The following is a 17,683-nucleotide window of genomic DNA, read 5'->3' as shown; positions in this document are numbered from 1 at the left end:
TAAAAGAGTTAAATGTGGATAAAAAGGTAAACCAAAAAAAAGAGAAAAACATATCAAACATGTTTTAGCTATGTCTTTCGTGTTCATGAACACAGAAAATTCTATTATCATAGACACTCGTCAACCTCCCACATTTCTATGTTTGTTTTAAATTCATACTGCAACACGCTCAGTTACTCTGGGAGCAAACACAACAAAACCTTCAAATATTGCAGTTTCTTGTCCAGGCTCATTAAAAATGATTCCGTCAACATGATAAAATACATAACAAAACTTCCCAATCGTGTTTTTTCTTTTTTTTTTTTGACATTCCTTATGATCCACCTTAGCAACAATGTTTCTAAGATCCAACTGGGACTGTTGAAGAACAGTTATAGAACAATTGACGCGTTAAAGACATAAGTGGATTTAAAATTTCAAAAGACAATGTTAATTTCTTCATGGTTGAATGTAAAAAGACCTTTTAGATATGCCAACATTCGTGGCAATATGAGAAACAATGTGATTGCAGCTCTGTAGCTTCATGTCTAGAGGTTCATAAAATTCATTTCACCTTGTACAAGAAGGGAGAATTTTATCTCAGATAGCATCAATGTAGAATTTAAGGAACTCAAAAGCAAAGTAAAAACCCAAACACATAAGTTTTTGTGTCCTTGAAAATCCACAAAGGCACAGAGAGAACCCGACTTGGAGGATTTCACCTGCCGTATACCTCAGATTAGATAAAAAATAAATTAAGAAAGAAAAAGAGAGAAAAAAACAACACAGCATTTATTAATAATTCATTGATATATACCATATGTTCTGCTCCAGGGATCCAGCTCAATGGAGCTCAGTGAAATCCCCCATCACACCTGTTCTCTTTCTCACACTGGAAGGAAATATTCCAGTGCTTCAAAGTTTTCATTGAATCAAGGCAGAAGGATATCAGTTCTCCATCATAAGTTGATATAAGAACGATAATTCCCATTAACAGAGATTAAATCAGGCTTAATGCTTTGCAGGCTTCACTTTTTATCCCAGTCTTAACTGTTTCTCAACTTTTCTCTCTAGTAGCAGGGTTTTGGCTCATAAAAGAGACAAACATCAATATCATTTATTATCCTTGTGATATTGAAATATACCTTCTGCAGCAAAGTTGTGCTTCATTAGCTTATAGGATTCTCGATTGATTCTAAAACAGATGCTCCTCTCCTGTGATCCAGCACTTATAAATTTACTCCAATTAGTAGTGCGCATTTCAACCCTTCTGCAACTTTAATGTTTTCACAAACAAAAAGTCCCCTGAGTCTTCCTGACCTAGATACTGCAAACAACTACAGGAGCAGTGCAGCACAATTTTTTTTATTCAAGGCCATATTTATTTATATGTTAATGAAGGGACTACTGTAGCCTTTTGCATAGCAATTACTAAGCATTTTAGATAATGTAAAGAAATGGGGGTAAAGAAGAAGAGATGTGGTGAGAGATGAGCCAAGAGAATGTATGTTACGCATCAGAAACTTTCTATAAAAGGCAACACTTTTACATTTTTTATAGGGCACTGAAAGCTCGCTTGTATTTCTTAAACTTCATATTGTAGCCACTGAACTGCAAAATAAAGCATTACATCCTTTTCTTTGACAGTTTAGTGATTTCAAATAGCTTTATTTATGTAATTTAAAAAAATTTAATTAACTCTACATTTTGTTTTCAAGGAATAACAACGTGGAATCTTATCTGTTACTAAAAACAATGTTCTAAATCACTGACCTAAAGGTTTCTGCTTGTTATGAATTGCAGTACATTTGAAGCATCATAATTTATAGAGTTCACTTACTGTATATAACTGTGTATATAACCATCTGCAACCACCCAATCAATTAAGATGAAGAAAATTATCTGAGATTCTGGGGTGGGATGAAGGCAGTGCAGTCCCACATAAACATAACGTAGTCTCTTGATTCTCAGCAGTAATAAATCAATAAAAAGAACCTCTCAGGCTGCATAAAGTAGGTTAAAATGTTTAAAAGGCTACACATCATGCCCTAATCTAACAAAGCTTAAGAACCATAAAACAAAAAGTCATTATTATCTATCAGTCTGGAAAGGATCACAAAACCATTTCTAAGGTTCTAATTTAAAACTTACAGAGCATTTCAGAATAAGATAATCAAACCAAGAGTCAAACATGGCGGACATGACGCTCTGAGACTGCAATGGTGTTCTGTGATTTAGGGAACCATATATTCTAATTTATAGAACAAAATCCCATGGCTCAAAAGAATATATATATATATATATATATATATAAAACTCAATTAGTGTGGTCTTAATGAATGAACTAGTTTAATATTGAACTTCAATCTGATTGAAATGTGGTAGCGTAATCTTAAACATATTGTTCATGTTCAAAAATCCTAAAATGATGCTGAAATAAAGGAACTCTGCAAAGACGAGCACATCAAACTTTCCCCAGATTGAGGTAAAGACTAACAGCCAAATATACCAAATGTCTCACATGAGTAATTTCTACCAAAGGTGGAAAGTTATTAGTATTACAGTTATCAGGTGTAAGAGGCAAATACTTTTCACAGCTTGATCTGAATGTCTTTTGTCCTCTAACAAATAGTCACAATTTGAAAACTGAATTTTGGTTTCGTTCAGGTCTAGCTTTGCCTGGTATTTCAGCTTCAAAGCCAGTTTTCAAAGCAAAAACAAATTCTATAAAAGGAAGTTGATATGGTGATAGTACAAACCCAGTTATTCTTCCAAATATATACATAGCCAGAGCTGCTCAATATGCGGGGAAATCTCATGAGAATGCATATCTAAATACTAAAGTATTTTATGTTATTATTTCTTCTATATTAATCTTAGTTAAAACAGCAACTTAAGGAGTTATGTTAAGGCCCAGCAGTTCTCAATTATATTTAGTAAATAAGACTTCTGGCAAATCTAACATCGACAACAACATAACTTACACCCGAATGCTTCGCCAAACTTCAGGAAGTGTCTAACTATTCAACACAATTGTAGCTTCCTCACTAAGCTGCACGCTCAACAACCAAGACAAATAATTAAAGGGCACAACATCTATAATTAAGATAAATTTCCATGTTTCGTATGTGGGCCATATTTCTGCTTCAGCTGATGTGCTGTATTTGTCGTGGAGATTCTTCCTCTGCGAGTCGGTGGAGCGGTGAAGCAGACCCGCCACACAAACAACAACTGAGATAAAAAATGTGCAGAACACCTGGACCAAAGCACCGTGACGTGATGCATCATGTAAAATCAGAGCTGTCACTGAGGACTTACACATAAGAGAGCAGTTTGAGAATAGTGAAAAAAACCCAGAATCAATACTTGTTGCAGAATATTGTTGTAGTAAAACACCATTGCAAAGACTGAAAGCTGATTCGATTATAAGATGATTATTTATGCTCTATAGCTTCATGAAGTGTTATTTTGACTGAGTTACGCCAATGTGTACCACAGGTTAAAGCCTTAACATTTAAAGAATTTCATGTCTGGAGGTCAAATAACAGCTTAACTTTGAATCCATCCCCTTTAGGTCTAACACATGTGCTTCTCTCCAGGCACTATTCACCACTCCTACTTTCCCAGCAGTAAAATGACAATTCAGAGGATTTATTAGCTGGTAATAAGCAAACTGCTGCTAAGCTGGCTCATCGTGGTGTTGCCTACAGCACAAGATGCTTTATGGGTGTTACCATAAATCATCCTGCGGGGACAGACACAATGTTGGAGGTGGAGATGGAAGAGGGCTGGTGGAAGGAGCACAATGGTCAGCATTATTAATAGCAATGAAGAAAATTAAGTTCTGCTTATAAAGCCATTTATCTCCAATTTAACACAGGAGTGTGAATCAGATTTGATTAAAAAAATATTAATAATGAGCAAACACTTCAAGAAATGTAGATGACCTATGGGCTGCAGCTGATAGAACAGATATAGTTTATATGTGGGTGAGGTTCTATTTTTGTTCTTACATTAATTAGTGATTCCCTCTAGGATGCTCTAAAATGAAACAAATATAAAATGTAAATCTTGTTGCAAAGTGTCACACTCAAAGTCCAAAAAAGTTTTTGTTTTTGTTTAAAGAGGCTAATTTCTTTAAAAGTTACTGTTTATTTAATAACCACGTGGATAAATGGCTCAAAGTCTGTCTAGTCTAAAATTAAAGTGTTTCTCTACAGAGCACAATGATCCCAAACAGATAAATAAATAACTCATCGTTCTAGTTTTGAATCTGCATGGAATTTTGTATGCAATCGCTATTTAAAACAATTTGCATTTATTAAATTCAAAAAAACTAAAACACAACATAGAATCTGATTTATGTTGAATGCTGCATGATTTATAGGGCAATAAAGATGAGTCTGTATCACTTCCTCTACCCTGAACTGGAAAATGGAAAAACTTTACCTCTTAAATTTTGAATGACACAAAACAAAGATTTTCTTTTTTAAAACCTCAAGAGAAATATAAGATGAAAAGCTATGCTATACTGCATTTCCAGGGAATTATCAAATAAACAGTTTATAGAAAGAACAGCTATATTAACTACAGTCGACAAATAGTGCTGGATTTGTTTCTCTTATAGCTCAACAACTCCAAGTTCTCATTTTACCTCTTTTCCCTTTAGGAGAAGAAGAGTCTTTCCAAGTTATCATCACCTCCACCCTCAAACCTCATTACCAGAGGAAGGGAAATAAGAACTGGCTATATGGAGCATCAGAATCGATGAGATGGTGAAATAGTTTTAGAAAGTTTCATTCAAAAAAATAGAAAAACTGTGGTGCTGATAATTACGGAAGGAAAATGTTTTTTTTTAAAAGTTGTAAGGTATTTAAAATAACAGATTAGCACTGGATTTGTCGACTGTAGGTTTTTCTTCATTCTTACTCTTTTACTGTATTATCGCATATTCAGTTTTGTTTCTCTGAACTAATTCTCTACAACACCATCTGACCTGGCTGACAGCTTTTTGCAACAAGCAACAAAGATACAGAGCTTGTACTTGATGCATCTTTAGCCCACATGCTGAATATAAATTTAAGCTTCATTCTGCATCTTTCTCTGAACCATTTTAGGTAACTCTCTAAAGTCATACTTTTTAGTTTATTTTTTGGACATAGAAGAGCCTTGGGATAGCCTTTACCTTCACTCCCACTGCAAATGTATTTCTTTCGTTCTATGCTGTAAAATAGAGCAGATTAGATGTGTTCGTGAACAAGAAGAAAAATATGTGCATGATGTTTTTTAGATACGAATAGGCTCCTATTCAATCTGTAGCACAACGATGTGTTTATGTGTCTGGCTGAGCAGATAGTCTCAGTGAAAATCAATACCGCCTACAGATGCTTTCATGTACAATTCAGCAAAAGCATGAGAATTAATGGTCCATGAATATACTGGCTGTGGGCAAAATGAAAAAAGAGAGATAAAGAGAAAAAAAGAAAGGCTAATCTGAACAGATTTTTGCAGCTTTTAAACAATAGCTTTACAACCTTATATGTGCTTGTCTTACTTGTCTCTTAATATAAATAGTAGAACAAAAAACATTCTGACTTCAACAAAACTGTAACAAAATGTTTTCACATTTTTTATCATGCCTCTTTCTTGTTTTGCATCATTAAAATGCCAAGAAAAGACATTCAGAAACTTTCTTCTTAAAAACACCATATAATTTTGAAGTCATTCTGCAAGAATGACTTCTAGATTTACTTATGATGAAGAAATAAAAAAACTTTTCTCAGTGACTGACATTAAGTCATACAAAAAGGTTTCCTTGTCTTTGGTCTCATTGCCAATGTATTTTCTATTTGCTAAATTGCTGAATAATGAATTGTGTGACTTGGGTCACAAATTCAATGAATCCTTCCAATATCGTCTTATAATAGTTTGATAAAATTATGGCCAATTCCTTCAGACAAAACAGGTGTTAATCAGGCAGGTCGCAGTTTGCTCATTCTTACCTTTTCACTCATAACAGTTCAGTGATCTTCTGAAATTTCGAGTTGGACTGAGACCAGGACTTTTTGATGATCATACTAAAAACCTTGAGTGTTTTGTCCTTAATCCACTTTGTTACTACTTTCATGATATCTTTAGGATTATTGTGAATTTAAAAGACGGATTTGCATCCACACATTAACTTCCTGGCTGATTTCCGTAGCAACATTTGAACATACTAAACAAGATCCTCAATAGCTAGGGGTATTACAATAATAATTCAAATTGTTGTGTAGCTGGAACAGCTATGATCAACTTTAACCCTTCATTTTTAAATAATTCGGCGGCTATTCAGGAAACTGTTTAACTTACTTTCTGAAGGTTGGTATGGACCCCTGTAATGACCGTCCAGGAGATGTCCCTGATCCGTGGCTCTGTCCTGAAAGCAAACTGTCTGTTTCAAAAGCAAACATCCCATCACGGTCATCAGGAACATCCAGGAACTCTCCATCGCTCCACATCCCCCCTGTGCCATCCATCGGCTGGTATCTGATATCTATGGTGACACTGGTCTGAAAAGGAAGGAAGATATCAAAACATTGGGGCCAAATTATGAAAGAGTGCTTAGCTTTAAAACAGGCATGTGCTACATGTGTTCTCACTTTTATTAGTGAGCTCTAAGGTGGTGTCCATTTAGAGTTGATTTGCTAAGCAGACATAAAAAAGAAGACTTATCGGCCAAAGCTGTGCCTTCTGGATAAAACAACTTCTAGCCTGCTACATATCATTTGTTGGTTTTATGATTAGTTTAGATTTAGGAAAACCAATGTTTCCCTGGTTGGTTGATATATGGTTAAGATATTTAACATACAGTAAGTGACTGCATAAATATTCACTCCCTTTAAAGTGACTTCAACAGAGTCTTGCTTCAGAGATGCTAACGTGATAGCAAGTTCTTAACCTTTACATTTAAGATTCATTCTGTGAAGAATATTAAGAAGGATTTAGCTATTTACTGGTGCATCAATGTGATCTCAACATTGGCATCCAACTTGGCATGACAATAAATCACTTTGGCTCCTTGTGTGCTGCAAAAATTCTGACTGACATTTTCATGCAGGTCAAAAACATGGCTGGCCCGGCAGTTTGTCTTTAGGATCTTCTTGGGAGACATGTTTGGACAAATACTATCCTCCTGACAATGACCTAAACTTTGTTACAGAGGGTCCAATTTATTCCACTGACAAAGACAGATGAGGGAATAATATACCAGAAACTCCCTCCCTTCCTGCTACCCTTCTCTGCTTCACGGTCTTTTCCTTACAACATCTTCACCAGGCAATCTGCATGGTCCACCAGGAGTTAGATTTGTTGCTATGGCAACAACAGTAGTAGTGCTCCCAGGTAATGTCAGGTTTAGTTTTACCGCTCTCTTGCTACAGGGATGCTAAGCAGTGAAATTCTCCTCCCAGTGTGTGTGTGCGTGTGTGTGTGTGTGTGTGTGTGTGTTGACAGAACTCCTCATGAACACACTGCATGGGTGTGAATATGAGCTTGCATGCACACCAAGGAGCGCTCTCATGCAGTGTTACATCATCTAAGAAAAAACACACCAGCACTCTCCAACCCACCAATACGGTCCTGCAGTGGTTTCAGATTTTATACAGTGTTTGTTTTACTCAATGCATTCCATCACGGCGTCCTCTTCCTCCCATACCCAATACATGTCTACACTATATTGTCATTATCAATCACACAGTTCTTCTCTCCACCAAGCTGCTCAGGGCTTAATTTAAAACCAATAGATTATCAGGACTTCTCCTGAGCATCTAAATGTGCTGATATTGCTTTCAGATTGTAGTATATATAAGATTATTGTTGATGTGTAGCTTTTTAATGATGTGGTCCCTTTTGGCAAATTAAGTTTATTACATCTTCTACTAGAACTGAACGTCCAAAGCAAGTTTAATTTGTCTTTTATATTTCTCACAAGGTTTTCCTTTTTGGATTCCTAAATAGATATACTTACTGATAAAATGAATAAAAGATTTACCCAATAACAAAATGTTGTGACCTTAAAGTCACTATTAAATTAATAATTTAAGGGACGATTGAAAATTTCCCCTTCGAACCTTGTCATGTTTTGAAAAAGTATTTGTAGCCCTTAAACTTTTTATTAAGTTACAATCACAATCCTCAATCTATTTTCTTTAGATTTTATGTGATAGATAAACACAAAGTACTGCATATTTGTGAAATAATTCAAATGTTGTCATTTTAATCCAGCCCACAGTGGGCTGAATTACTAACATAACCCTAAATTAAATACAGGGCAACTGTTGTGGAAAATATGTATTTCCCAAGCACAGGTGAAATCACTCAATCAGGTCTATTTATATATTGCGGACAATACAGAGAGCTTGTAGGACAATCAATAATGAAACAGTTCTGGGTGAAAAGCTCTGCCAGGCAGAGACAACACATGAGTTTTATACCAAGGATAAGGGATCCAAAACAAGAGGCAAGACTGTCTGGTTCTGATGCAGCTGTAGAAAACAACTCCCAACCTTGTACATGTAACCCAAATAGCTTCTTCTGGTGAAAGTTCACAAGCATTTATTATTACATGGTTAGCAGATGTTAACTTGTGATAATTTTCCACCATGACAACCAAAAGACTTTAGAAGTCACCAAATTCATTGACTTAATGTCTGTGATATTTAATCACATTTACTATATTTTACATACTATTGAGCACACTTGAATATAAGCCATACCCACTAACTTACCTTTAAGTTTTCCTTTCAGTTTTCTAAACATATTTTATTAAAAATCCTATGTCATGCACCAAAAAAAACCCCCCAACTCTAAACAAACTAAATTTTAATAGTCAGTCTTTGTTTCATGACATTAAAATGTTCCACCACAAGGCATTTGTCAGTGCCGAAAGCAGCTTTAAGATGTTGATTTCAATTTGTTCAGCACCTTGTTTTCACACTGTAGTCTGTCTACAACATTCACCCAATGTGAATCAGAGAAAACCTGCAATACATCCATGTGCAGTATTGTTTTTGATTTATTGCAGTTATAACTTACGTAATCAGTCACACTGTTAAAAGAACAATTCAAATGCACAGTTAATAAGCTGCATTGAATGTTACGTTTTTGGCTGCAAAAAGCAAATGCACAACATTAACAAAAACTTAACAACTCAAAAGGATGATCTTACCTTTATTGACATGTTGTTGTCATCAATGAGGGTATCTGTCAGCTCTAGATGTCCCTCTTCAGCCACTTTCTGAAGCACCATGCAGAACGTCCCGACAAGTCTGCAGCAAACGAGAAAGGTACACAATTTAAAACAACTACAGTAAAATAAGACAACGCTTTAGTTATTTATTTATTTATTTTTTTTACCATTTGGTCTACTCTCCTGCACATTTGTTCAACCATGTAGCCTCACTGAGTCTTTGCAACATCACTTCTGCCTTTTCACTTACAGTAATAAAAAAATGGCTAATTGTATTTCCTGCTTGCTGACCAGAGGCATCTGCTCTCCACTGCGTTTCCTTCCTCACAGTGTGGAGGTGAATGTGTCATGAACAGAAGCTGCTTTGGTGAGATGAAACATACTGATAAAATCTCACACTGTCACCCCCTCACACACAGAATCTCACACTTTAAATACAATATGAAAAAAAAGCTCAAACATCACCTAAACACCCAGAGGTAAAGATTCTGTTTCATTGGCATGTTTAATTCATTTGGCAGTAGGTTAAGATGGTAAATTTATACAATTTAAGAATTATAAAAGAGGAAGTATTGTATTAAATTTCTTTCCAAGTATGAATTTTGCCCACTTCTGAGTGAGGACTCAGTTGAAATGTTGCAAAAAAGAGAATTTGATGCTTTTCCCTTACTTAAATAATTGTTCCTAATTTCTATACTTTACATGTATAGAAATTATTCATAGTCTTCCACTGCTAAATACAACATAAATAGGTGGATTATGTGATAAATTCTATTAAAAACATTATAAAACCATAACTGTAATACATGGTTTGGATATGGCAACACGCGTGATGCTGAACCCTTAACAAATAAATATAGGTTAAAACTTCTTTTAGGATACAAAAGATAAGATGATAATCATAAGCTAGGTTTTCTATTAGCAAAACAAAGAAGACTAATTTTGACATCAATATGTAGGTGGTGACACCACAAGAAACTTGAAAAGAAAAAGGTATTCTGTCTTCTCAGATGATTAGTCTAGCCATATTAGAGATGGTAAAGAAAGTATTGAATCTCCAATTTAGATTTTCTCTTTACTGGCTGCTACTGGGTCATTTCATTCAGCCTTGTATAAATAAAAGCAAAAAAAAAAAAAAAAAAAACACCATTCAAACTAGGCCTGTAACATAAAACTGATCTCCTGAAAAAAGAAACATATAGAAATAAAAACAAACAACTTTTTATTGTAATCACATATTGCCTGCTGAACTTCTTCAATTTTCTTCTAATCCAGGGATACAGCAGGATCTAAACTGTGGGTGTCTCCAGTCCTTCAGGGTTGTTGGGATATTGACATTATGTTTGATTCTGTTCCTCTCTTTAAACTTTCCTCAAAAACACAAATAAATACAAAAGAATGGGATAAAATATGATTGAATGGAGGTCACTGCTGCCCAAGGACCCCCTCACAAAACATAACTGTGGGGAGAAACTCTGTCCCAGGTCCGATTCAAGCAGCCAATTAGAGCTGGTGAATAATTTAAAGAGTTTCATTCATAACAGAGCATTGTTTGCAGAGCAGTAAGCCACACATGTAGAGCAAAGCCACAACCATATGTCATTTTTCAACTGAACCTTTGTTTATGTCTGCTCTTAGATAAGATAAGAAAATGAAAATGAAGCTATTATACTTTTCACATCATATATTCAAATGACTCAACAAAAGTACCATTACAAGGAAATTTCACAGGTGTTTAGCAGGCAGGGAAATCTAAATTTGTTAAACAAAGGTAATCATGCAGAAGCCAAACATACAGTGCTGCGTTGCTCCAATAGGACAATAAAACCTGACAGCCAGGTGAAAAATAAAATAAAGGCACACTACAACAAATTTATGAGCAAAGACTAACACAACAAAGGCAGGGCAGCGTGTTATCAGAGGGTAAATAAGGCAGTTATTATTCCGGTCTTCTCCCTGCTTTAATCCCTCTCTGTGCCTGCTGTCGTTACCAGCACTTTGTTTTCTTTGAAGTCGGTGGCTATGAATTGCTTTTACATTAAGAAGTGAGGCTATACTTGAGTTAGCAGCAGTTCCAAACCCAATAATGTATTCTTGGGTTCACACTTCACTTTGAGAACAAGTTTTCTTGTAAGTGATTCCCCTCAGGCGTAGACAGATGCTCTTGCTGTGAAGGTGAGTTATTGTCAGGTTCCCCAGTGAATATATTCAGAGACTTGCAGACTATAGTTGGAGAGAACACTAATAGCTTTGTGTAAAAAAAACCTAAACTTTTTTCTTGAAGTTCAGCTTTGATCCCGTCACAGTAAGTCCAAACCCATTGCACTATAATCAACTACTTCCTTCATCAGGCAGGGCTGATCAATACATTCAGGGCTGTTCTGTCGTTTCCTTTTAACCATTGTGACAAGTGTACAGGTGGTGAATAATTAAACTGAGCGGGGCCTATCATGTTCTGCCTCACTTTTTACCATTTCAAAGGGTGCCATTCATTATTGACCAACAATTTATTTTCCTCTGCTCCATAATTCAAACCTCACCTTTTTTTTTATTTTGTATTTTCATTCTTTGTGAGTCTCGGGTATTTATTTTCTTTTAGCAAACCATGGCATGACCAAGCAAAGGATCATGATGAGAAATGCTTAAGATATTTGATATTTATATATGCAAAAAGCAAATAAATAATAATCACAACTTATACATGGTGTTCAAGGACAAGCATCTATCGACTGGCAACGTTTGCAGATGAACAGTATGTCTCTTCGTTCCAGATGGACAACACTGATGACAAAATGCAGTTAAACTGTTTTTAATGGGTGAGCTCCCAAAAATATGTTTTCCAGTACGGCTCATTTTAGTTGTTTTTACTGCAGAGGAGCCTGTGGGCAGAGTGCCGCTTCAACTTCACAACAGCCAAGTACCATCATAGGAGAGATTCAGAAAGAATCACTCACAAACACAGTATGACCCATATTTCTTTCACTCAAATTCTTTTTAATAGAAATAAAGGAACTAGAGCATGGGCGCTTTCAAAAGCCACTTAATATACAGACATCAAAGATGTTTTAGCTATGATGACTGTTAGTTTAGTCAAGTTATAGATGGAACGATGTAACAGTGCATGCAAATTGTAGATAAAACTCCCTATTCCAGTATATTTTAACATCAATTATAAAGTCATTTACAATTAAAATAATCTCAGAATGAATTATGATAAAGGATTGTTCTGAAAACCATAATTATTTGCAAAACATCATCATATCTGGAGATACTTTGTGCTGTTACAAAAGAATAAGACAATTATAGTGTTTAGATTTACAATATGAAGTTTTCTCTAAAAACGAACAGTCAAATTGTGCCACAAATTTTCAGTTGGACTTGGAATGGGCAATTTTAAATACTTTTTTAACAATATCATGCTTTCACGTAAATCAGGGGTGCCCAAATCCTGTCCTTAAGAGCAACTATCCTTCAGCCTTTAGATTTGTCCCCTCTCCAACAAACCTGAATCAAATTAATGGCTCGTTACCAGGCCTCTACAGTATCCAGGTGTAAGGGAGATGGTATTCATTATGGGGCCTGGGATTTGGGCCCCATAAGGAGCACTTGGTCCCCACTATGTAGTATGTGTTAGGAAAATTGATTTTACAATGGAGGCCACACGCACACACACAACACACACACACACACACACACACACACACGCACACCCACGCACACACAATAGCCTTTTATGAGAGTATATCTGTCAGGCAGGGGAGAAAACTGCTAATTAAACATGTTGTATATGCCGATGGCATACGGTGACCCTCATGCATCACTGCCACCTTTGTCTTATGGTAATGTGATCAGCCTTATTTTCAGAAGGTGTAACATGCTGGCCTCACAGAGTGTTGGTACTTAAAGAGATGAAGTAGGTTTTTGTCGTGTAGCCCGTGGACAATGGAGCAGGTGTGAGAACAGAAACTATTCTTCACTCTGAATTATTTACTAACTTCCCTGTGCAAAGGTTACTGTAACTATAAATATTACCAAAGTGCTCACAGACATTTTTTTTTTTTGGCAAACTCTTGTTTTCACATTGTGAATTGTTTTGTCTATTGATTTGTTGGATTACTTCTCATTCACTCTATAATTAAACACCTTTTGGGCTAATGAATATAGCTAAACTGGAAATAGTTGAATTTACAAAAATAAAACTGTTAAAAGTAAAACTGGAGAAAAAAATAAAATAAACTTGGGAAAATAAAGAAACAGATTTATTAAGGCCATTTTCTGGACTAAATAAATAACAAGGAAATTCTGCAGTTACTATCTGTCCTGTCTGACACCAAGCCTTCTTAATTGGTTAGTGATTTGTTGTAAACATCTGAAGATATGTAGATATAAATTATAAATGCAGATCATATTTTTAAAAAATTCAGAAAAAATATCAGCAGGGGCCAAGTATTGTTGCTTAAAATTGATAAGAAACTAACTCCACAATTTGTTGAGAGACCAGTGAGTAAGAAAAAGAATAAAACTTGACATACCAACTCTGACACCTTGAAAGTTCCATGGATAAATTGCTCATGCTACCTTACTTCATAATGCCAAATTCAATTTTCACACAAATACCAGCTTTGTCACAGTATTTACTTTTCAAACTATGAGACTTTCAAAACTATTTACCTGATTATGTTGAGTTATGAAACAGTATTCCTGCTTGAGACTACTTGACTGGCTCTCACAATAGCACTACAGAAACCTCGATGTCAGAACTGTTGAGAACTGACACAACTTCTGTCTGCACACCTGTCACCACCTTTTTGGGTAAGTAGTGAGTCACCATCTGACTGTAAGGTTATGCGAATTAAGTCCCAAGACATTAGCACTAACAGATGCACAGAGTGACAAGCGAATAAAGTTTAAATGACGACAAGGCCATTCAATCTTTCTCCAGTCTGGCCCCTTGACTGTTTATAAAAAGCCTCATTTAACTCAGTGTGAAACCTTTGTTTCAAACACAGGAAATGGAGCTGCTTTCAGTGTTTAGAAGGAGACAAGCTGCCTCTGAATTTGTAGAGGAGATGGAAAAGCCTGGCAGGAAGCCTTCCAATCTAGCCATTTTGTCAAGTAAATATGGTCAGGCTGATCCATGATCCCTGGAAGGCCATAAATTGGTGTACATTTAAATTGTTTTTGGCTCTTAGACCCAAAAAACAACATTTTATGGTCCAATAGGACCATAAAATGTTGCACCAACTCACATTAAGGCATCCAATGTAAGCTCTTCAACACATGTTGAGTTGTGACAGCTTTTATTCCTTTAACTGGGCTTCACATCTTTTATTTATTACTCACAGGAAAATCTGTGAGTAATAAATACTCACTACTTATCCAAAAAGGTGGTGACAGCCGTTTAGTTGTTCTCCTAAACGGCTGAAGCTAAATGTTTCTGGTTTAAATACAGAAACATTCAGACCAGAAACAAAAATCATTCAGCATTTTGGTTTTAATTTTAAAACTTTAGCCAAGTAGCATATTGTTTCGTTCTCTTCTTTTTCGTCAGCCCAAACCCAGATTTTCAGGAATGACTGCTTCATAATCTGCCTTTGTCCTTTGTTTTTACAGAATAAATTTCTTTGTTGACTGAACAACACCTGATATTATTTCAAACATGCACCTTTCAATTATTGGTCTAATTACACAAGAGCTATAAATCTTTAAAATTACCCCCAAAACAGTGATTGATATGGTTAGTACTGAATGATTGCTATTATTTTGAACATAAACTATGCATCTGCAGATAACTGAGAAATAGACAGGGAATTATTTGCCTCCACTGTAATGCCATTTGTCATTCTAACTGATGACACAAAATTGTGGACTGCACAAGAGAACTCACAGCAAATATTAACTATTTTAATTAAGCAAACACACGATAATTTCTGTTATGATGTGATTCTATATTGTTGGAATAATAGTTTAGATTGTTTTTTTATTATTCCCACCACTGGCGTCACTGAGTACCAGGCAGGTTTAATTATTTCTGTGTTAAGCAGCCTGTGGCCTGCCTTTAATAGCTCCTTGTTTACAGAGTGTGTTTACACTCATATGTGGGTCAAATAGAAAGTGTGTATTCACAAAAGCCTACATGGAGAAAGAAAGAGTGTATTGCATTTTTATATGTCATCAAATCAAGAACCTAAGCATTAAACTCTGCTACATTACATCGTGCTTTTCATGATCTGACTGTTTGGACTGTGTGACATGACAAATGAGCCAATTACAGAGGTTGAATTGCAGTTTCATTACTTCAAGCGCTCTGTTGATGTGAAAGTGACTCATGTCCAGCTCAGTGGTTTACAATGTTTTTACACAGGCAATTTACTCCATTTAAGTCAAGCTCTCTGGGAATTCAAGCTCATTCTCCTCCTTACTTCAGAGACACACACCATGTGTCAATTTGAGTTGGTCACAGGCTGACACTAAAAGACAAGCAAGGCCCCAAAACCACAAATGGATTTACTCTGAAATGCTGTTGGATGGGATGCAACTCATTCTGTATCCAACGGTTTCTGGCAACTCTTAGATTTTAAAAATGCACCACAGCTTTACAGGATTCACTCACCGATCTGCCAATAAGATATTTCATTAAAGATCGTAAATAATATTAATATTATTTAACCATAATGCTAGCATAGAAACTGAATTTCACTGTGTTAACTTTCTCTTTTTTTTTTTTTTTTAAAACAGCCATCTATACTGATATTATGATCCCAAAAGATGATACAAATGAAATTGCTCTGCTGTCCATAGTACATTCAGACTAAAATATGTTGTGCACTGAAAGTAGTTTTAAAAAAAGAGAAATTCAGAGCAGGAGTCTTAACTCACCTATTTGTGAAGACTTTGCTGTAATTGTACACTTGGACCTCCAACATCTCATTTTGATCAAGTCTGCTGGCAATGGGCCATCGAAAAGTCTGGTACAGGAAAAAAAATCAAGGGTTACAAAAATGTAGCAGCAAAATATGAGACAATTTAGTAAAGAACTATTCTACACTTTGTTTTCTGTAAACCTACTTTGTTTGCACTGAAAAGTATTTAAAAAGCAATGCAACACCTATTCTGTCCCAGTAGGTGGCAACAACGTTGACATTGACAATATCAAAATTCAAGAGAGAAGATCTTAAATAATGCCTACTTCACAATAATAACTTCACCAACTTCTAATGTGCATGGAGGGATGGATAGATCTGATGAGGTCAAAAGTCCAGCAACACTTTAAATTCAGAGGGATCAACAACGGGTCCACGGATTTATTGGACATATGGAGCAGCTGGTAATTGGTCAATAAATGAATAGTTCCTATGGACACATCAACACCTGTTTTTTTCTGCCATACTCTGCATTTTTGTTCAGTTTTTATATATTTTAGTTTTCCTGGGAACACATGTCCTGAATAATAGATCAACAGAACAGCAGTTTCCTTTAAAATCATGTAAACTCCAATTCTATCCATTTCCTTTAGAATACATTTCCTGTTTCATTCTCAGTCCATTTAATTAAGATCCATGTGTTAAGCTTCTCCATTAATGCAATAAAAACAAATCTTGTTCAAATACTGAGGCACCCTGTAGTTAGCTTAAATGATCAGCTTTTAATACATTTGATATTTCATACAACACTGTTTAGTGAAAAAAGGCTTGTAGTTTAGCATTAAAACATAACAGCCTATGTGCTATTTATTCAAATATCCACTGAGGTGCTAAAAAGAACCCTCATAATTACAAACATGACAGCAGATTTGATTTTCTTCTGTGATGTTTAGCCAGACAAAAAGATAAATCACTGTAAAATATTCCCCCTGAAGTGGATTTAAGTAGCTGATTCAAGGCGTAGCATCAACATACATCGGCTACCGTACAGAGTCCTTGAGAGTGAAGATATTTCTGCCGAAGGCAGATCGGTTGTTCTGAAGGGAGCAAAATATTGGAATGTTTTATTCATCACTCTAAACATCTCTCAGGCTGAGTTGAGTTAACTGGGAATATTAATAGTTGTTTTTTTTCTTGAGATAAAGCAAGAAACTGCACTGTAAGCGTTGGCTATTCTTGAGTGAAATTCCAGTTATGATGATAGAGAAGATAAAGGATTGCTTATTTTAATTACTTTCTAAATATTACTCTGAAGGATGCTTTTTGACTCACTGACAACAAATATTGAAAATGCTGAAGATGTTGCAGCTCTTATTACAGCAAGATGTATGCATTGCATTGAGTTCTCATTAAATGCATGCATTTACTGAGAACCATACAAAAATACAGGAGTTGGGAGAAGTGTCCTGTTTGTTTCCTATTGTATGTTTCTTAATACTTCAGTCTTAATGTTCTGAGGCAGTAAAATGGATCCAATAGGATTAAATGATGCATTACATTAGTATGTATTTGACAAACACTTCCATGTCTGGGATCCTAATTAAATGAGAAG

General features: G+C 35.5%; 1 protein-coding gene across 8 annotated transcripts in view; it reads right to left on the bottom strand.

Annotated features, from left to right (window-relative positions):
* Positions 1-17,683, bottom strand: part of otofa (otoferlin a) — a 67,168-nt gene that overhangs the window by 31,056 nt on the left and 18,429 nt on the right. For all 8 annotated transcript variants that reach the window (XM_044107380.1, XM_044107384.1, XM_044107385.1 and 5 more), the window contains exons 3-5: positions 16,088-16,176; positions 9,188-9,287; positions 6,331-6,530 (exon numbers count right to left, since the gene is read on the bottom strand). In XM_044107380.1, coding sequence (XP_043963315.1) covers positions 6,331-6,530; positions 9,188-9,287; positions 16,088-16,176 — 389 coding nt within the window. The remainder of the gene's footprint in view (positions 1-6,330; positions 6,531-9,187; positions 9,288-16,087; positions 16,177-17,683) is intronic.

This window comes from Gambusia affinis, linkage group LG22, assembly GCF_019740435.1.
Source record: "Gambusia affinis linkage group LG22, SWU_Gaff_1.0, whole genome shotgun sequence".
NCBI lineage: Eukaryota > Metazoa > Chordata > Actinopteri > Cyprinodontiformes > Poeciliidae > Gambusia > Gambusia affinis.
Note: the sequence above shows the minus strand (reverse complement) of the source record. Positions and strands in the feature narration are given on the sequence as shown.